Source organism: Delphinapterus leucas, chromosome 5, assembly GCF_059928025.1.
Source record: "Delphinapterus leucas isolate spDelLeu-1000000601 "Yukka" chromosome 5, BTC_Dleu_Yukka2, whole genome shotgun sequence".
Classification (NCBI taxonomy): Eukaryota; Metazoa; Chordata; class Mammalia; order Artiodactyla; family Monodontidae; genus Delphinapterus; species Delphinapterus leucas.
The window spans coordinates 22,757,765-22,779,882 of NC_143133.1; the positions used below are offsets into that span (position 1 = coordinate 22,757,765).

At 36.5% G+C, this 22,118-nt stretch overlaps 1 protein-coding gene across 1 annotated transcript in view; it reads right to left on the reverse strand.

Moving 5' to 3' along the window:
- Window positions 1-21,946, reverse strand: part of LOC111186065 (bifunctional heparan sulfate N-deacetylase/N-sulfotransferase 3) — a 140,239-nt gene extending 118,293 nt beyond the window's left edge. The window contains exon 1 of the mRNA XM_022596263.3: window positions 20,297-21,946. Coding sequence (XP_022451971.1) covers window positions 20,297-21,319 — 1,023 coding nt within the window. The 5' untranslated portion in view covers window positions 21,320-21,946. The remainder of the gene's footprint in view (window positions 1-20,296) is intronic.
- Between the last annotated feature and the right edge of the window lie 172 nt (window positions 21,947-22,118).

Below are 22,118 nucleotides of genomic sequence, written 5' to 3' on the forward strand. Positions count from 1 at the left end.
AAAGGTAACCTACTGAATGGAAGAAAATATTTGCAAATTATATACCTGATAAGGGGTGCATACCCAAAATATATAAAGAACACATACAACACTATAACAAACAAAAAAACCACTCAAAACAATCCAATTAAAAAACAGAGGATCTGGGCTTCCCTGGTGGCGCAGTGGTTGAGAGTCCACCTGCCGATGCAGGGGACACGGGTTCATGCCCTGGTCCGGGAAGATCCCACATGCCACGGAGCAGCTGGGCCCATGAGCCATGGCCGCTGAGCCTGCGCATCCGGAGCCTGTGATCCACAACAGGAGAGGCCACAACAGTGAGAGGCCCGTGTACCACAAAACAAACAAACAAACAAACAAACAACAACAACAAAAAACCCCCAGAGGATCTGAATAGACATTTTTCCAAAGAAGACATACAGATGGCCAATAGGCAGATGAAAATATGCTCAATATCGCTAATTATTAGAGAAATGCAAATCAAAACTATAATGAGGTGTCATCTCACACCGGTCAGAATGGCCATCATCAAAAAGTCTACAGATAATAAATGCTGGAGAGGGTGTGGAGAGAATGGAACCCGCCTACACTCTTGGTGGGAATGTAAGTTGCTACAGCCGCTATGGAAAACAGTATGGAGGTTCCTTAAAAAACTAAAAATAGAGCTACCATATCATCCTGCAATCCCCCTACTGGGCATATATTCAGACAAAACTATGATTTGAAAAGATATTACATGCACCCAAATATTCATAGCAGCACTGTTTACAATAGCCAATACATGGAAGCAACCTAATATCCATCAACAGATGAATGGATAAAGAAGATGTGATATATATATTTACAAAATATATAAACTTATATATTTTATAAATATATACATTTACAAAATATATAAACTTATATATTTTGTAAATACATATATTTGTAAATAACTTATATGCACTTATTTACAAAACAGAAATGGACTCACAGATGTGGAGGGCAGGCTTGTGGTTACCAAAGGGAATAGGGGGATAGATGGATTGGGAGTTTGGGATTGGCATATACACAGTGCTATATATGGGGTGGGTAAGCAGCAGGGGTCTGCTGTGTAGCACAGGGAGCTACACTCAGTGTCTTGTGGTAGCCTATAATGGAAAAGAATAAAACAAAAGGGAAAAAAAAGCACAAATTACTACACACGTAACAAGTCTCACCTGTTATATATGAAAGATCTTGTCATATATATATATATATATTTGATTTAGAAATAAGTAAATTTATTTATGTAAAACTAAACAGCATATTTTTATAATTCAATGTACTTTTATATCTACAGATAACACATAATATACTACTTGCATGCATCATTTAAAAAAACTGCATTTTATATGTACGTAATTGTGATGAATATGGAGAATAACGAATGCATAAGCGCAAAAAACCTTCCATAAGGTTTTTAAAAAATATATTTAAGGTAGTATAATTTTTTTTCATATTAATGAATTAGATTTTAATTATAACCATGAATAAATCTCAAAAATATAGTATTGAGTGAAGAAACTGCAGAATGATTAATAGACGATGATACCATTCATATAAAATCTAAAAAGAGAAAATAATATGTTGTTTATATATATATACATACATAGTAGAAAATATAAAAGCTTGTTTGGGAATGATACACACCAATTTCAGGATAGTGGTTACCTCTGGGGGAAATGAGGAAGAAGGGGAAAGGAATTGGGAGGGGGTGCTTTTCCCTGTATCTGAAATATTTTATTTTTTCCACAGTAACAACAAAAAGATTTAAATCAGATACAGCAAAAAGGTAATATCTGTTTAAGATGTTGAGTACTTGAATATGCCAAATTATTTTCTTTATAGTTTAAAAAGTTAAAGAAATGCTTATTCACTGTAGAATTAAGAATGAAATAAAACTCACATGCAATCTCACCATAGTGAGATTTAAATCTAACTGACTGAAACAAGTTCCAAACCTTTATCAGAGGCCATTCTCAGTTAAGCGATACTGTGTTTAAGGGCTGTCAAGTTGAATTAGTTTTTAGAAGATAAGGCAGTATAATTTGTAGGAGAGAAAAGGAAATCAACATGTGAGTATGCAAAGCACAGTCTCCTTTAAACTTCTTCAAACTTTATTAGGTAGGTATTATCATCATCCCTACTTTAACGATGAGGAAACTGGGGTTCTGACAGGTTGAGTAACTTGTTCAGGTCTCAAGACTTGCATGGATCTGAGATTTGAGCACAAGTTTGCTTTAGTCCAAAACCTCATTATCTTTTCATTTCAAATCTCTTCCTTGTGCGATAGAGAAAGATAGGTTCTAGGAAGATAAATTTATTCATGAGCCTGGATTCCTGTTTGGTTTTCCAAAGGGGTCATATTTCTTTTTTTTTCAATTAAACTCTTTCAGTTAATGTTCTTCCTTAGAGCAAAAAATTCATGTCCTCAGCAACCAGTCCTTCATTTGGTAAGATGGAAAAGACAAATTATTCATAATAATTCTTTAAATATCTGATATCCAAGAGACATTTATTGAGAGCGCCTATGTGTATTACTCTGTAGTAGGGACAGAGAAGGACATGAAAAAATGTATGCCAGATAATCTTACCATGAGGAGCCTATAATCTGATGGAAAAGCATATATGTGAAATGGGAAATGGAGGACAGTTTGTGATCCAGAATGAGACTTTTATGAGTTAATTTAGGAAAAAGATGTATCTAAAAATAACAAGTGAGATAGAATTCATTCAGACTCTCAGCCATTTCTCTGACATCTAAATTTATCAGAGCTGTGACCTTAATGGTGAAGCGGCCCAGGGCGGGTCCTGTTTTATTCTCTTCTCTACTGTCTTTTCCTAGGTGATTTCATCCAGTGCCAGGACTTTAAACGCCATCAATATGCTAATGAGCTCTCGATTTATATCTTTCCGCCTGACCTCTCCCTGAACTCTAAGCCTGCATGCCCAACCTCCTGCACATCTCTGCTTGGACACCTAAAAAACATCATAAATAAGTCCGAAAGAGAACTCTTAATTTTTCTCCCTTAATAGTAACTAACAACAGGAGACAGGCACTGTCCTAAGTGCTTATAATTATTTAATTAAATTATTTAGTTTTTTAATCCTTAGGGCACATCTATGAATGGGTGCTATGATGGGTCTAATTTTACCCAAAAGGAAACTGAGGCACAGAGGCTAATTAACTGTCCAAAGCTAGTAGTGATGAAGATGCGATTCCAGCTCAGCCTGTGTCCACAGTGCCTGCCCTCACAGCCACTGCAGGATACTCCTCTTCTCTCTGAGGTCCCCAACTCAGGGTACACACCACTGTCAGGCCAAAATCTTAGGAGTTATCCTTGATTCAACCCTTTCTTGAAGCTCCCCACATACCATCCACTGGCAAGTTCTTTCAGTGATATCTCCAAAATAGATCTCAAACCTGCTGTTTTCTTACCTTCTTTCTTTCTTTTTTTTTTTTTTTTTTGCGGTACACGGGCCTCTCACTGTTGTGGCTTCTCCCATTGCGGAGCACAGGCTCCGGATGCGCAGGCTCAGCGGCCATGGCTCACGGGCCCAGCTGCTCCGCGGCATGTGGGATCTTCCTGGACCAGGGCACGAACCCGTGTCCCCTGCATCGGCAGGCAGACTCTCAACCACTGCGCCACCAGGGAAACCCCTTACCATCTTTCTTACCACCATTAGTACTCGCCTGTCTGGCAGTGGCCACCTACCTGGGTTCTCACCTTTCTTTATTTTTCTACAGTCCATTCTCCATACAGCCAGTGTGATTTTTTTTTTTAAAAAAAACCCTAAATCTCACCTTATTACTATGCCAAAGATCTCCAATGGCTGCTCCATGAAATTAGAATAAAACCCAAGCTCCTCTCGAGGAGGAAGGCAGGGGCCCACCTTTCTGAACTAATCTCATGGCAGGCTCCTTCGTGGCCACTGTGCTCCAGTCACACTGGCCTCCCTTTTTTCCCTCTTGACCACACGCAGCTTGTTCCACAGCATCCTCTGCATGGAATTCTCTTACCCTAGGTCTTTGATTCATTCCTCTTTCAGGTCTCAGTTCAAATATTACATCAGAGATGATTTTCCTATCCAGCTTCTCCCAAATCAGAACTCTCCTTGTACCCTCCCCCCCCGCTCCAGCCCCTGCACCTTCACCACTCTTGATCTCACAGAACCTGTTTTAGTTTTTTCATAGCTCTCTTATCTCTACCTGAGATTATCTGTTCATTTGTATACGTGTTTATTGTCTGTTTCTCCTCATCAGAGAGGTAAGATGTACATGGGCAGCGAACTTGTCTGTCTTGGCCACCACTACATCACCAGCTCCTAAAAGAATGCCTGGCACATAGTAGACACCAATCAATATTTTTTGAGTGGATAACCAAAAATGATCTCATTTTCCTCTAGCTGATTTTGTATCTCTCAGGTATTTAGAAGAACTAATTTTACTCATTTTAGAATTTTATCCCAAATGCTGCTCAAATATTCTCTCCTAGTGCATGGTGTGTTCATAGTAAAAAATAGCTTAAATTTATTGAGGGTCTACTGAAATTAGGCATTTGACATACACTGTCATCCTCACAGGTGGCAAACATGCTGTGAAGTAGGTATTGTTCTCATTTTAAAGTTATGGAAACTGATGATGAGAGAGATTAAGAAACTTGCCCTGGGTTACTCAGCTAGAAAGGGACAGAGTTGAGATATGGACCCAGGCTGATTTGTCTGACTTTAGGTCCCAAGCTATTTTCAACAGGAATATTATGTTCAGCTATGCAACTTACAAGAAAAAGTAAATAATCAGAAAGATGAAACGATAACAAGTTTTTCAGTCTATGAAAATGTGAAAGCCAAGAGGAGAATGGTTGAGGTCTACAAATGGTTGAGATTGAACAGAACGATCAAAGATTTCATAAGAGCTAGGGGCTGGGAAATTTATTTCACATTAAGAGTAAGCTTATAGGGACTTCGCAGTGGTTAAGAATCCGCCTGCCAATGCAGGGGACACGGGTTTGAGCCCTGGTCCGGGAAGATCCCACATGCCATAGAGCAACTAAGCCTGTGTGCCACAACTACTGAACCTGTGCTCTAGAGCCCGTGAGCTGCAACTACTGAGCCCATGCACCACAACTACTTAAGCCCGTGCACTTAGAGCCCGTGCTCCGCAACAAGAGAAGCCACTGCAATGAGAAGCCTGTGCACGGCAACAAAGAGTAGCCCCTCGCTGCAATTAGAGAAAGCCCGCGCGCAACAACGAAGACCCAACATAGCCAAAAAAAAAATTTATTAAAAAAAAAAAAAAAGTGGGCTTCCCTGGTGGCACAGTGGTTGAGAGTCTGCCTGCTGATGCAGGGGACATGGGTTCGTGCCCCGGTCCGGGAAGATCCCACATGCCGTGGAGTGGCTGGGCCCGTGAGCCATGGCCGCTGAGCCTGCGCGTCCGGATGCAACGGGAGAGGCCACAACAGTGAGAGGCCCGTGTACCGCAAAAAAAAAAAAAAAAAAAAAAAAGTAAGCTTACAATAACAGATGGTAAGAGTAATTATACAAATATTTTAAATGTTATGTTATAAATGTATAGTAAGTTATTCAGGGAAACCAGAGTGTCTTGGGATTATATCTCTCACCTGAAGAGGCAGAAGTGTATGGAATGTGAAATAAAAGGAAAAATGATAACTGACTAGAAAGACCTATAAATATAAGGAAAGTAAATCCTCCCTTTAATTACATGAATGAATGAAAGTAACTTATGACATGTTAATTGGGGGGAAAAAAGGGAGAGACTATCACCTGGTATCTGTATTTTTCTTTGTGAAGAGAGTATGCTACAGATCAATAACAAAAATAAACACCTTAATGGAAAACTAGATAAAAGGTAATTCCCAAAAGAGAAATGCAAATGGGCAATAAAAATATGTGATCAAGTTAATCTTTCACAATTAAATGAAGATAAAAATTTTAAAATTAATGAAATAAAATTTTTTACCTATCAGATTTTCAAACATTAAAGAATGACTAAATTCAGTGTGTAGTGGGACTTAGGGGAGACTATTTTTTTGCTTTCTTCTTTATAGTTTTCTACATTGTTTGATTGTTTTTATTACAAAGTGCATGTATTATTTACATACTTGAAAACGAAGAAAATTTATTTTTGTTTTGGACAAAATGAACAAACAAGCCTAGCCCACTTGAGCTGTAGTTTATTAGAGACAAATGTTTAAAGCTTCCTAAGAAGCTTTAAAGCTTTTCTTCATTCAAAAATACTCCACTTCTTAATGATTTTTAAAAATCATCTGGTGGGGTACCTCTGTTCCACCTATAATTCAGCCCAAACCTTTGTGATTTCTCTGATATCGTATTATACGCACATTCACTTAGACTTGAAACACAAAGAATATATCTCACACTTCTCTCTCTCTTTCTCCCCCACCCCACTTCCTGTCTTTCTTTGGTCCTTTTTTCCTCTCTCCTCTTCCCGTCCCCCCCAAAATACCACTTATCCTACTTCTTATAAAACTCTTGCTTATGGCGCTCTTTGCCTCTGGAGTCCTTTTTCCTGAAAGATCACAGAAGCAATGTACCTCTCATTACTTTACTTTGTTAAAATTATCCATTGTCTTCTTACTAGGCCATACTAAGCCATCCACTTATTGGAATCACTTCCTCAAATCCTCTGCTTCTTGTGCCTTCATGTAAAATCTACTTTATTCAACTCCACAAGAAGTTTCACATGTATACACATTGGCTAAAGTATTGTTGAAGAGTCTTGATGTATGGCTCAAAAATAAGTGATAATAAGAACTCTTCCAGCATTAGGTTGAAATCAGTCACAAAGTTATTAATTCTATTATGACCTCTTTCCATTATATATATGCTTATATAGAGTTATTATAAATATTTTTATACAAAATTATTTTAACATGCTTTCTTCACAGAAAGATAATAGGACCCATGTCTTTGTATTTTGCAGTAATATTGAATGCAGTTTTTCTAAACCAGTATTTCCCCAAACTTGCATGTCTGCCATCTATATTAGAATCATCTAGGTGAGCATATTAAACATAGATTCCTCTGCTCTCCCTAAATCTACCAAGTCAAAATCTGTGAGTGTGTGATTGGGAAATGTGCAGTTTCAACAAGCATTTTAAATGATTATTTTGCCTTTTCCGATTTGGAAACTCATGAAAATGGTCTCATCTTGAAAAGTGATTAAATACATCTAAATATCTCTGAGTGAAAGATTGTCAAGATGAAACTAGTGGCAAATTCTTGGACTGTTCCTTAAAAAAAAATACTAATAGCACCCTGCTTTTTGTTCATTTACAAGTTATATGTTGTACATGGTGACTTTAAAAGTATCTCTGTTTTAGGCGCATCAGCAATAAAAATAGAGTTATAAACTGTTGACTTCTGTTATACATGAGTGGCTTAAAGGGGTAGCTTAAGTAATGATTTTGCTCCTTAGAGGCATTCAGTTATAATAGAGAACCAGTGTGCAAATGTAATGTCTTAAAAAGGAAGATGTTCAGTGAATCACCTTCCTAGGGTGCCCTTGCTCTTGAAGATGTTAACATTGACATTGTATCAATTTCCAAGTACACAGCACTGAACACTGGCCTCTACTAAGGCTCTGTTATCCTGAAGGGTTGATGAAGAGCCTCCTGTCACTGGCATCCTTTAAAGATTGATCCCATTTAGGGAAATGGAAATTTTCTGAGTGCAATAAGCTACTGGGTCTTCACTGAGAATGGCGTTTGAGTATTCATTAGTTCTTGTGAAGGTGCAAGTGATAGTGATTTTGGAGATCTAATTCTAGCAATAAACTTCTAACAAGAATGAAAAATACAGCTTTCCTTTTCCATTATTCATTTGCCCCTGAGTCAGACCAATGACAGTGCTCCTGTATCAGATAAGAAATATCAAAGATTGGGAAAGTGTTTTCTCTTCTCTTTTTACTCTCTTTAAATGCTTATTACATTTCTAAAGCAGATTAGCAAATCAGGCAAAAATATTTTGAATATCCACCTAAACTATTTTTTGGCAAAGCAGCAAATACACTAGAATTAAAATCAGTCTTCATTATAATGCCTTCTTTCTCTTGAAAATATTGTCAGATAATTTTTGTTAAAAATTTTGTAACATACAAAATCTCTTACAGGTATTTTTCAGTAGTGTCAATAGATCAGAAATCCAAGTCTGACAGGATACAAGTGTTAACTATTTTTGATGACAGCAACTCTAACCTTTGAATGGTTTGTTGTCAAAACCACTCAATGCAGTTACTCAAGGGTATCAGGTAAGTTGTCTTTCTAGGTGAACTCAAATACCTTGTTTCTTAGGATTTCTGAACAAGGACTGACTCTATTATATGTTGTTCTGATGTATATGTTGATAGATTATTTAATCCAAGATAAAGAATAGAATAGTGAAGAACTATTTTTTTTTTCCCAAATAGATCATTGTTCAATGCCCCAACCAGCTGGCTTAATTTCTACATGCAGTTTTTTCTTTTTCTGGAAAGCTGATTCTACTCAGTATATATAGTTCAGAGAAAAAAACAGAGACAGTAAGTTACGTAAAAATAAATATGTAAATCTAAAGGGGGAGAAAATGAAGCACTGCTGTACAAATCCAAACACTGGGAATTAAAGCAGGGGAGTGGAGGAGAGAAGGGATAAGCAGATGGAATAGAATTCCACTGTTGTTTTTGGATTGGGGTAATTAGAGGAAGGATTCTAAAGAGGGAAAAGCGATAAAATAAGGGCTGAGGTAGGTGCAGGAACACAAGATATGTCAAAGACGATAAAATGGAGAGAGAAAAAATGTATGATAAAACTGGTGATCAGTGCTTAAGTAACTGTGTGGTAGTCCTAATAAACTGGCTTTTAAAATTGTTTTTTAGTTAGTTTCATAATGGATGCACTTTTAGAAAAATGGCCTTGGAAACTACTGAAGTAGTGAATTGGTGATAGTCACAATCTGCTCCTACTGAGCAGTCTTTGGAGAGCTAAATGTCTTAAACTTCCCAAGTGAATAAAGGGTTACTTGCTTGCCAGTGTCAACTTGTAGAGTGTAAGGGGTAGGAAGAGTTTATGAGCACAATAATTTAATTTTCCCTAATTAATTACCATTGACTTAACTAAATTAATTGTTCGATCATAGGTATGACATCAAAGTTTCATTTCCCAATGAGAACAGTAGTAAAGTGTTTTGGCAGATTGAGCAGCTGTAAGAATTGCTGACATGACTACATGAAGAGCATAGTTTGTGGCAGAATAATGCTTCCTTCCTCCCCTTCCCTCCCCAAGATAAACAAGTACTAAGCCCTGAAACCTGTGAATATGTTATGTGATATGGCAAGAAGGATTTGGCAGATGTGATTAAATTAAGGACCTTCATATAGGGATTATGTGGGTGGGCCAATCAAATCATGTGGGTCCTTAAAAAGTGGAAAACCTTCCCAATTTTAATTAGAGGTAGATGTGGCTATGAAAGAAAGGCATAGAAAGATGTAACGTTGCCAGCTTTGGAGATGAAGGAAGGGAACGTGAGCCAAGCAATGTGGGCAGACTTTGGAAGATGGAAAAGGTGAGGCAATAGATTCTCCCCTAGAGCCTCCGGAAAGGAACACAGCCCTGCCAATACCTGGAACTTAACCCAGTGACACCCATGTGGGACCCCTGGCCTCCAGAATTGTTAAGTGATAAATCTGGGTTGTTTTAAGCCACTAAGTTGGTGGTACTTTGTTACAGGAACAAAAGGAAACAAACACATAGCTATTTTAGTAATTGGTATATTACTGGTATACTGGTATATTGCTCTCTCTCTCTCTCTATATATATATATATTTTTGGCTGCATTGGGTCTTCGTTGCTGCGCATGGGCTTTCTCTAGTTGCAGTGAGCAGGGGCTACTCTTCGTTGCAGTGCACGGGCTTCTCATTGCAGTGGCTTCTCTTGTCATGGAGCATGGGCTCTAGGCACGCGGGCTTCAGTAGTTGTGGCGCATGGGCTCAGTAGCTGTGGCTCGCGGGCTCAGTAGTTGTGGCTCGCGGGCTCTAAAGTGCAGGCTCAGTAGTTGTGGCACATGGGCTTAGTTGCTCTGCGGCACGTGGGATCTTCCCGGACCAGGGATCGAACCCGTGTCCCCTGCATTGGCAGGCGGATTCTTAACCACTGTGCCACCAGGGAGGGAAGTCCCAGTAATTGGTATAATTAATAATTATAACTATTATTATGTATAATCATTCCAATCATTAATATGAAAATGAAAACAGCTAATTTTTAAGGTAAAATTCCAATATGTACCAAATGAGTAATTTTAATACTTTAAAAATTTTAGTCTACTTTGAAGTTTAATAAAACCAGTTGACTGTGTTTCTGTTGTCTATAAATAGTCCATAAATTATGTCAAGTAGATCTCGTAATTTATTTTATATTTACATTGTGATTTTAAGAGCTATTTAGTATCTGAGGCTACAGTTCCATATACATAAATGGCCTATAAAAGTTAAGAATAAAAAGTGTTTTAGCTATTAATTAATGTCTCCCGGAGATTAAGACAATATACCAGAATTTACTTCATTTTAAAAAAAATTGTGTGCTTAAAAAAATATTAGGAATACCTGTATAACGCATAGTAAAACATCATAGGGACTGTAAAATCTGAATGTATACAGAGAGAAAAAGTTAAATTATCTGAATTATGGAAAATTTCTGTACTTTAATTGAGCTAGCACCAAAATTATCTGTCATTTTGTCACCCTAATTCAATCAAAACTGCTAAACTGATGACAGTTACCAGAACTGAGGCAAAGTGCCTAGAAAGAAGACATTAGTGCATAGGAAGGTGAACTTGTTAACGCAAATCTTCAAGTAAAATCTGCCTTGGCCAAATCATTGCAGTTACTTAAGTCCAAGGCATTTCAAGAAGTGATTGATACTTTTGTTCCAAACTTATAATTAAATCCAAGGCAGAGCTTCAGATATGACCCATCAAACTATAATAGACTCTGTCTTGGATCTAATTTGCTATAAAGCAGAATAGGAAGGATTTGATATGGACACCACAGTACTGTGTTAGGGGGCAACTGGGGAGTAGTGTGTGTGGGAAAGCTCAGCTTTTGGAGCAGGTGGAGCTGCATCTTGTATCCTGGGACTGGCCCTTGCTGGTTGAAAGATCTTAGGTAACTTAATCTTAGACTGTGAGCTTCATTTTCTTCATATGAAGTGATGGTACTTATAATCATTGTTTTATAGGATTTTTTAATGAAAATTAAATGATAATAAATATAAAACACAAAACAAGGTATGTACTCAGTAAGTGTTACCCCTCTTGGGAGTAGCTAAGTACCCCCAAATATATCATTATAAAATAATTACATCTTTTATGTAATTATTATAAGCCATCAGCACAGAAATATCAAAGAAGACCCATTTATATTTTGACTTATTTCTAAGAATTATGGAATGTTTGAAAAAAATCAATCCAAAGAAGGAAATAACCCAGTAAAATTTTCTCCTTTGTTCTTCACTTCCTTTATAAAAAACATGTTCCATTATTCATCAATGTACCCCTTGAAATCCTTATCACGGCACTTAAGAGTAGATGTTCATAATTTTCTGAACTGAATTGAATATCTCTAGCATCTAAATCCGTACTGAGAGTTTTCCTCTTGTAATCTTCTGCTCATCTAGTGTGTAAAACTTGTCATTGCCTGTTGAGCCTTAGTACTATCTATGATTGTCCTGCTCTTTATCCTGCTTGGGAAGGATTCATCATATCGCACCTTTAAAAATGTAATTAGTCACCAAATATTGTTTATATATTCATGTGGTGTTCAGAAACATTATTTTGTCTCCTTTAAATAATTTAAAACTCATTCTTTCAGAATGTCATTGTGTAACAGATGACTCCTTGATATTAATAGTAACAGAGATACATTCCATCTCACAATGTAACAAATTTAATAAAATTTATTAAATGTAAGTAGATTATGGATACAAAATAGTTTTTCCCTTTGCTAAACTATTTTCTTATTTCCCCATGTTAAATTATTGCCGAAAACTATTTCCAGAAAATTATTTCCTTAATGTAATTGTCTTTATAGCTGCTAGCACACTATGGCTATTTAATTTTGATAATAATATTGAGAATGATGTATTTTCCTGTATATTGTAAATCACATTATCTAACATTTAGAAATAAGTATTCTACCAAACTGAAAGAAAGAGAAACATTTCATATACGTTCATAAGAACAGTCCCAAACTGCCTAACTTTTTGACAATTATAAAACAATATAGGGCCCAGAGGGATTCGGACACATTTTACTACCACAAACATTCAGGTGACTTCTAGGGAGCCCTATTTTTCCTAGTATGAGCAACAATGGTTATACACGAAGGAACTATCAACTAAGCACTGTAAATTCAACAGAACTATCTTTCAAAGACAAGGGTGAATAAAAACATTTACATTCCATAAAATCTGAGAGTTTACCACAAAGAGACCCTCACTAAAGGAACATCTAAAGGATATGCTCCAGGAAGAATGGGATTCATCCACTCAACAAATATAGAAGGAGCCAGACACACTTTTAGATGCTGGGGATACCTCAGTGAACAAACAGATGAGAAAATCTTGTCCTCGTGGTGTTTACATTTTAGTAGCCAAAGTCACAAACCAACAAAAATAGGTAATTACATAGAGTCTGTCCAGTAGTGTACTATTAAACCTTTAACAACTGGCTCTTTGAAAAGAAAAAAGCCTGAATTTGTAGAATTTGCCAGTTTCTGTGGTTAATACTACCCCCATATCAAAATTCCAAACTACTGGCCATGTTATTGAAGCTGGGAAGAGATGTACACAGTTGATCTGGTGCGCGTGTGCCAAGTTCAGCACACTATTGATGATCATAAGTGCTAGGGAAAGAAATTAGCAGGAAAAGATGGGAAGACTTGGGGTGCTGCAATTTTAAAGAGAATGGTCAGAGAAGACGTCACTGATAAGGTGACATTTGAGTAAAGACCTGAAGGAAGTGAGGAAGAGAGCCGTGCACCAATTTGGGGGAAAAACATTTTAGGCAGAAAGAACAGCAAGTACAAAACCCTGAAGCAGGAGCTGGAACAGCAAGGAGGCTAGGGAGGTTAGAGTGAAGAAGAGGGGAGCAGGGCATGTGATCAGGGAGTTAAGGAGAGGGTATAAAAGACTAAGAATTTTGGCTTTTAACGTGGGTGAGACTGGAAGTCACTGGAGGGTTCTGAGAAGAAGAAGGACATGATCTGAATTATATGTCAATGACATCACTCTGGCTTACCTGTTGAAAAGGAGTAGGCCAATCTAATTAAACCATGATGGTAGTAAAAACAATAATGTCTAATAAACAGCCATAACATAGTTAATATCCAAAACAAGAAAGGCTCATCAGGGGGGTGGGGGTGGGAGGGATTGGGAGTTTGGGATTAGTAGATGCAAACTATTATATATAGGATGGATAAACAACGAGGTCCTACTGTATAGCACAGGGAACTATGTTCAATATCCCATAATAAACCATAATGGAAAAGAATATGAAAAAGAATATATATATATATATAAACTGAATCACTTTCCTGTACTTCAAAAATTAACACAATATTGCAAATCAACTATACTTCAATAAAAAAAATTAAAAAAAAAAAGAATGGCTCATCAGCCAAAGGAGAGTGGACATGATTGGAGACAAAGTACTTTGCACTTTTTGACTGAGGTGTGAGAATATTAATATTACCACTTGCTTATTAGCACATATGTTTAAATTTCTGGAGAAACCACTAGTTTGATATATATTAAAAAATATATAAATATATTTTATATATATATATATAATATATATATATTTCAAACCAAGAATGGGTAGAAAAAAGAAGGAAACTGACAAAGCAATAAAGGACAGAGAGAAAGAAAAGAAGATACAGAACAAGTGGGACAAATATAAAGCACAAAATAAGGTAGCTGAAATTAATCCATACACATTGATAATCATATTAAATGTACGTAGACCGATCTTGTTAATTAAAAGACAAATATTGACACAGTAGATAAAAAGCAAAAGTCATAGAAAGTTGTTCTCAAAACTAATTTATAATGTAAAGACAGATGATAGAGCAAATATAAAAATGAGATAAAGTATAATTTTTAAATAGTAACCCCCAAAAAGCCGGTGTAGCTCTACTAGTATTAAGATAGCCATAGAATAATAAAATATTAAATTAATATATAAATATATACACACACACTTAAGTAACATAGCTTCAAAATATGTAAGGGAACAACTGACAGAAAAACAACGAAATATTTACAATCCACTATTAGAGTTGGAGAATTAAACATACCACCTTTGGTAACATCAAGTAGTACACTCTATTCCTTCCCCTCCATCCAAAAAAAGATCAAAACAGGAAGAATACAGAAGCTCTGAACCACACAGTTAACAAAGTTGAGCTAATAGATATACCTTGACTGTACAATATATGTTCTTATAAGAATATTGTATCCAGTCATAAAGTGATTCTAGCAAATGGAAAGTACTGGTATCAAATAGACACATGCTTCCAGAGCACAATGCAATTAAAGTGGATATTAGCAAATAAAAAATAAGAAACATCACAGAGAATGGAAAGGAATTAGAGAAATATGAGTTTAGGGGGAAAAAAAGATTGGTGCTATGTACAGGTCTTAACATCCATCAATAGTGAGCTATCTGGAGAAATGTTTCCTTTCTATTTTCACTTATGACAGAATAACTGGTTGCAGTTGCCTTTTCCCTGCAAACGTTTGGTGTGTCAGTTTCTTTTTCAATGACTTTACGAAACCTCTGGCTTGACCTTAGCTGGGGCAAGGAAGGTTCTTGTGAGAGGGTGAGGTCAGGCAGCACGAAGCTCCCCTTCACTGAAGCTTCCATTTTAGCCTCAGGGGGGTCAGCTCCCCCTGTATGACAGAGAAGTCAGCCAAGTCTGTCTTCTGAGCCTGATACCACTTACTTCTCAGAGCTTTACGGCTTCCTACTTCTATTTTCAGCACTTTCTTTTCCCTAGGCACTCTGGGACCTTCAGTTAGCAGGGAAAATAATGATAAAGTCACTCATAAAGAACTGTCCTCTCTTATGAGGCCACTTAGGGGTAATCAACAAACAGCCAAACTAAGGAATAGTGACGTATAAGGGAGCAGTGGGAAAGGTTAGGGTGGTGAGAACGGGGAATGGTTGCTGAGTCCCTCCAGTTCTACTCAGGCCCCTGTTTAGTGTGCTCAGATACAGCTGGGCTGGTTCTTCATTTTCTCACGGATGTTAGAAAGTTTGTCAACATTAGAAAGAGCGCGTGTGCCTATTATAGAAGGAGAAGGAGGGAGAAACATAGGCATGAGAGTGATATGCAGCTCTTTTATTTGTTGAGAGTATACCTGCAGAGAGTTCAGTAAAACCCTTAAGACCACTTTTATCAGAGCCTCCTCCCTGTTCCACTTCCTGTCTTAGGGCTGAAATGTTATACGAAACAGTCTAAGTCTAAAGGTATAATGCATCTGAGGCCGAGTGAATTCATTCTTCTAAGAGAGAATTTGAATTGTTAGTATTCATTTGGTCATGCTGTGCTTTCATGTATAACTTTAAAATGCTTTAATGGGAGAAGTATCTCTTTATATACCCACTTTCCCTCTCCAAGAAGCCTTTCTCCAAAAACCACTAGTCTCAGGAAGTTTGAGGACAGGTGTTAGAACACTAGGAACTTGAATTTTCTAACATCACAAAACTAGTCCATGGTAAATTTGAGACAAGTCTTGTCCATTTAGTTCAATACACACACACACACACACACGCCCTTCCTGACTTCAATTTTACTGAACGTAGTATAATATTTGTCTACACTATGTTCTTTGGTTCTTTAAGGGCTATGGCTTGTGGCTTGTAAGTTCTCCAACTAATGAAGATAACACCTTAGGTCCCTTATTTATCTTCTTCCTCTTGAAAAGTCATATATTTTGTGCCATGTCACAGTTTCTTCTGTAGCTTTGCGGCTCTTTGAAACGTGCTCATATTATTCAGTAGCAAGGCAAGTAAAAACTGATATTGCATTGCTAATTCTAATCTTCTGATTAAATAAGGAAACACAGTGTTTTTGTCCCACATAAGGAAAAAAAGCACGTTTGCAGTGATTAGCATCACAGTTAAAATTTACGTGGTATGCAACCATCCTTCTAATTTTGCAAGAAACATTCTACGTCACCTTCAATTTCCTCACGTTCTTTTCAATTTTCCTAATACATCAAATAGGGTAAGTATAATAACTTGTTTTTTTTTTAGTGGTAATAATTAAATAAAAGAGCTTTATGAAAATATTTCTATTAATTATGTACTATTAATCACCATATCCATGACCTTTTCTTAGACCACCTGCTCTTGGATCTTTCTTCCTAGGAAAAAATCCTTCCCTTACCCTAGTTAGTTAGGAAGACCTATCATTCCAGTTTGCCTGGGACTCTGAATTTTAGCATTGAATGCCCTCAGTGTAAGCAAACCAGGATAGTTGGTCCCTCTAACTGTAGCCCACCCTCCAGCTAATTTCTCTTCTCTCTTTTACATCAAAATTTCTCCACTGAGTACTCCAAGCTCTCCTTCTTCGTATCTTAACCCTCTAATTTACTCCTGAACTTACTTCAGCTGTGCCTCTGCCTCGATCATTCCATTACCCTGGATCTTGTAAGAGTCCCCTGTGACTTTTAACTTTTGCCAAAGGAGACTTGCCATTTCTTACCTCAGTGGACCCTGCTATTAGATTTTATACTGCTGATCACACCCTCATTGAAGCTCTTTACTCCCAAGGCTTGTATAGCATCACAGCTTTCTGGTCTCCGACTATTCTGACTCTTATTCACAGGATTTTCTCTCTCCACTTGTTTTCTGAAAGATGATTTTCCTCAAGATTCTACACTTGATCTTCTCTTGTCACTCTATAAACCCTTTCCCTGGCTGATCTCACATACTTTCATGCTGAAAGTGAACAATCCCCTAATTAGAATGATAACTTCAAAAACTACACTTGCTACCCAGACTTCTCGGGAGCCAACTACCTGTTAAACATCTATACCTGAATGTGCCAGATGCACTTCAATAAAACTGAAAATTTTAATATGACCTCTAATGACCTTCATTATGATCTTCTTGCTCTCTCCTCTTTGTTGTTGGAATAATCACCTATTATTCAACTACACTAAATATCATTTTTTAACTTAAAAAAATTTTATTGAAGTACAGTTGATTGACAATGTGTTAATTTCTGCTGTACAGCAAAGTGATTCAGTTATACATATATATATATTCTTTTTCATTATGGTTTATCCCAGGATACTGAATATAGTTCCCCTTGCTATACAGTAGGACCTTGTTGTTCATCCATTCTATATATAATAGTTTGCACCTGCTAATCCCAAACTCCCAATCCTTCCCTCCCCCTTGGCAACCACAAGTCTGTTCTCTACGTCTGTGAGTCTGTTTCTGTTTCATAGATATGTTCATTTGTGTCGTATTTTAGATTCCACATATAAGTTGTATCGTATGGTACTTGTCTTTCTCTTTCTGACTTACTTCACTTAGTATGATAATCTCTAGATCCATCCGTGTTGCTGCAAATGGCATTATTTCATTCTTTTTAATGACTAATATTCCACTGTATATACGTACCACATCTTTATCCATTCATCTGTTGATGGACATTTAAGTTGTTTCCATGTCTTGGCTGTTGTAAATAATGCTGCTATGAACATAGGGGTGCATGTATCTTTTTGAATTATCGGTTTGTCTGGGTATATGCCCGGGAGTGGGACTGCTGAATCACATGGCAACTCTATTCAACTACGTTAAAAATCTTAATGTCATCCTTGATTATATTCTCTTTCATCTCCATTGATCCAATTATTAAGTTTTCAACTTTACCTTCGATATTGTTCATATATTGGTCATTCCTTCTCCATTCTTATTCTCACTTCCTAGTTTCAAGAAATCTTCTTTTGTCTGAATATCATCTCTACAGCCTCCTAAATCATTATATCACTATAGCTTTGCCTTCCAAATCTGTTCTGCTTAATAGGACTTAACGGTTCTGGTACACAGCACACAGTACAGTGTTTCACACAGCATTACTTACATAAAACCACACAGGCACTTTTCCTATTGTACTCACCACATTGCAAGCTATCTACCTATTTATCACTCCCACTCCACCCCTACCAAGACAGTGGTACACTCATTAAGGGGGAGCCATGCTTTATTTATCTTTGTATCCCTAGTGCCTACCTCCACGGCTGGCGTGTGATATGGCCGTTCCAAGTATTAAGCAGGAAGATGCTCAGCACAATCTTCACCTACGTGCTTTCTGAGCTTCTCTAACTTTATTCTCCCCACCCTCTCTTCTAAAGGGATAAGACCATGGTGTATGTTTCTATTTACATATCACCAAAACTACTTCACATGTAGGACATGCTTAATAACTAGTTACAGAATGAATCAATGAAGGAATGAATGAATGACTATGTTTAGAGACACAATCACAGATACAATTTAGAAGTAGTTCAAAAACCCCAATAATTCAAAACATACTTTCTTTTAAGCCTTTAGGTTGGTTAGAAAATATATTCCCATCTAAATGTGAGCAATTAATAAAATATTTTACACATGTTAAATTCTTATTGAATTTATTCAGTAAGGTTTTAATTTTTTATACCACTTAAAAATGGCTTAACCTTAAGAGCACTAAAGGCATTTTGTATAATTTTAGAGGATATAGTAGAGTTTGCATAAAAAACTCGGAGATTTATCTAGCATATTTTTAATGATATAACAACATATTTTGACAGTTTTAAAGACATATTTTAGAAATAAAGCCTTAAAATTTTTTTTATCATAATATTTTGAAATGGAAAAATTAGAAAGAGAATTATAAATTGTTTGTAATTTTCAAGGATATAATAAATGTTTTTTTTTTCATAATAAATGTTTAAACTACCAGCTTGGTTTAATTTAGCTACATTTTCAAAGAATATTTCAAAAGACTAATGAAAACTTAAGCACAACTTCATTAATTAATTTATACTGACTTAAAAGGAAGAGTCTAAAATATTGCCAAGAATATGAAAGGTTTTTTTTCTTTTCAGTCTTCACACTCTCTTATGGTAACATTTAATAGTCCTTCTGGTATTCTTAGCTCATTTAAGTAGTGTGATGAACATTACTATTACTTGCCAGATGCTTAGTGTCTGGAGAAAAGAATGCAGTTTCAAGACTTTTTTTCCATCTGATTCAGTACTTTATATTTTACCAAAAGGTCAAAGCTATATAGAATAAAAATTATGTAACAAAATCTCTCCTTTCGCTTTTACGTGAAATCAATATGTAGTATAACAGAGATAGAATCCAGTGGCATTTCGAATGGGAAACTAAGATCAATGTAGATCATTTTAATTTTAAATTCCATTAATATTAAACAGCCAGTTGTTATGTAATATAATCCCTTCACAATGATAACCAACTATCTTCACATAATTGTTTTCTATCTAAGGGCAGCAGTTTTACACAATAAGAAATCTAATCCAATATAAATGTAGCATGATAGGTTTCATATATGAACCAGAAGTGTTCAATGAATTTTGAAAATTAATGTAAATTCTTATGTGTGTATGTGAATAGGTATGCTTGTGTATTCATAGCTTTCCATATTTAGTAGTGCTAATTTTCAGAGTTTCAAAAAAGTAACAAGAGAAAATGAGTCACACATTTGACTTCCAGAAACATCTGAACTTGCTACTTATGAGATCTTTAATTCTTGAAAATTTGTGGGAGTATTTATTTTCGTTAAAATAAATTCACCTGGATTTCATAGCTAAATGGACTAAAGTCTTAGATTAGTAATAGTTTACTGAGGTAGATAGTTTCTGGAAAGTAATTAAACAAAGTGGTTTCTACTCTGTAGTTTTAAATACACACGGAAATGCATTTCAGGATTCTGCCACACTCAATCCTTTAGTACAATCTTCATTTTCTTCTTGATTCAGAGAAAAATGTATTATCTACTTAATTGTTCTAGGGCTGAGATATAGCCCCATATCTCAAAAATACCTGAGGGTAGCCAACTCATCCCAGTTTGCCTAAGAATTTCCAAATAAAATAAAAATCCTATGTCCCAGGAAATCCCTTAGCCCTAGACAAACCTACTGAGAGACAAACCAAACTTTGAGATAAAGAGCCTTACCTTAACATCATTGGTGTTCATTCTTGTTCCTTCCTTTCCCACAAAAATATCATCAATATCCACGAGAATGTACCTGTCCAAGGACAATGTGAGCCTCTTCCCTGACAAGAAGGAAACAGCATCTATGAAGATGAGCTTATGCAACCAAAAGTTCAAGTTGCTGCCAAAAAGAACTCTGTGAATTCCATCATGGAGCCCCAGGTCGTGTATGACAGTGGCATAAAAAGCACCTTTAGGGATGGGAGGAGAAAGGTTTTCTGGGGTCTTTACTTTGGCAAATATTACTGGTTGGTAGGCTGAGTGATTAATCTGGAAAATGGTCCAGTCAGTTCCAGGTAAAGAACCTTTTTCAAGCTTAGAAGATTTGGTCACATGAAGCAATGGAGAATGAGGATTAATACAACAATCTTTTACTGCAAGGTTTCCATATACAGAAAAAGGGAAACCTTTCAACTGAAAACTCTGTAGGCTCTTCTCACTAGTTTTGTGGAATCCAATGACACCCACACCATATTCAACACAGTATTTATCTAAAAGGCTTCGATTCCAAGAGTCCATATTTATATACTTTAAAATATTCTCATAAATAATGAGAATGTATTTGCCTTTAGTTTTTTCTATAAGTGCTGGGAGATCCCCTTTTCCAGGAGCAATTTCAATGTGATACTGGAATCTGCTAGATTCTAGAATCATAACGATGTCTTGACCGAGCGATGAGTACTGGCTCTCCACAAACACCAGGACTGTGGGTTCTGTCCTTGAGGCATCAGAAAGCTTCCTTGTCTTCACTTCCATCAGCCTGTATGGTAGGTGCTGGAAGTCCCCACAGTCTACTTCTGAAGCCATCTCAGACAGTTCATTTTCCTGTTTGTAGCCACTGTACAGGTAGTAAGCAGAAATAATAATGCTCACCATACAGAATGTGGCAAGCAGAATCACCGTCCTTTGAAAGTGTCTGTGCAGCTTCATGATAAAACTCATGTTGTATATACTTCCCTCAGACTGTTCCAATAGAGGCACCATAAAAAAATAAAAGAAGAAAAGAAAAGATGATGTTTCAGACACTTTTCCAGCCTCAATCAATAGTTTATGTCACCATTGCAGCACATTTGTGTCACTTGATCAGGACTCACAGAAAATATAATCTGAAAAGTAGAATAAAATGCAATAGAATATCAAACATTCAGTCTGCAGCATTAAAATGAGCAAGTTTTTATCCTTGTGACTGGCACAAGTGGCAACCTGTGAGGCACATGAACTGGTGTTTGGTAAGTAAGAAAACCTCTTTCCTTCTCCCAGATCTGAATGAGGACATGGGAGGGGCACAAAGAGGGAAAGGCTTCCACTGAACAGAGGTCTCTATCCCTAGTATAGAAAAGATGTTGGACTAACAAGGAATTGCCTCTTACTCCTTGAGCTTTGCATCAAATTCTGTAGATCATACAGACCTAAGATCACAGAGAGGTCACCTGAGCCATACATTGCCATATCATGTAATACAGGCTCAAACTATTTGTTTTTAACTGCATACACTGAAAATTCATAAAAGTTTGGATATATTTCATTAAATGCTACTATTACGACAACAGTTTCTGCTTTTTAGAAAAAGTTCAGTAATTATATAAAAAAACTACAATAAAAGTGTTTTTAAAAAACATAATGAAAACAACTGCAACTTCATGAAATACTTTGTTATGCTATAATTTCAAATCCTTTTCAAGTTTCAGAAACCTTTGAAAAATTTAGTAACTTTTGAAAAATAGTAAGAAAGAAACATGGGTGCTTTTTAGATTAGAAGTTATTAGAGTCTTACGGTCCTGGC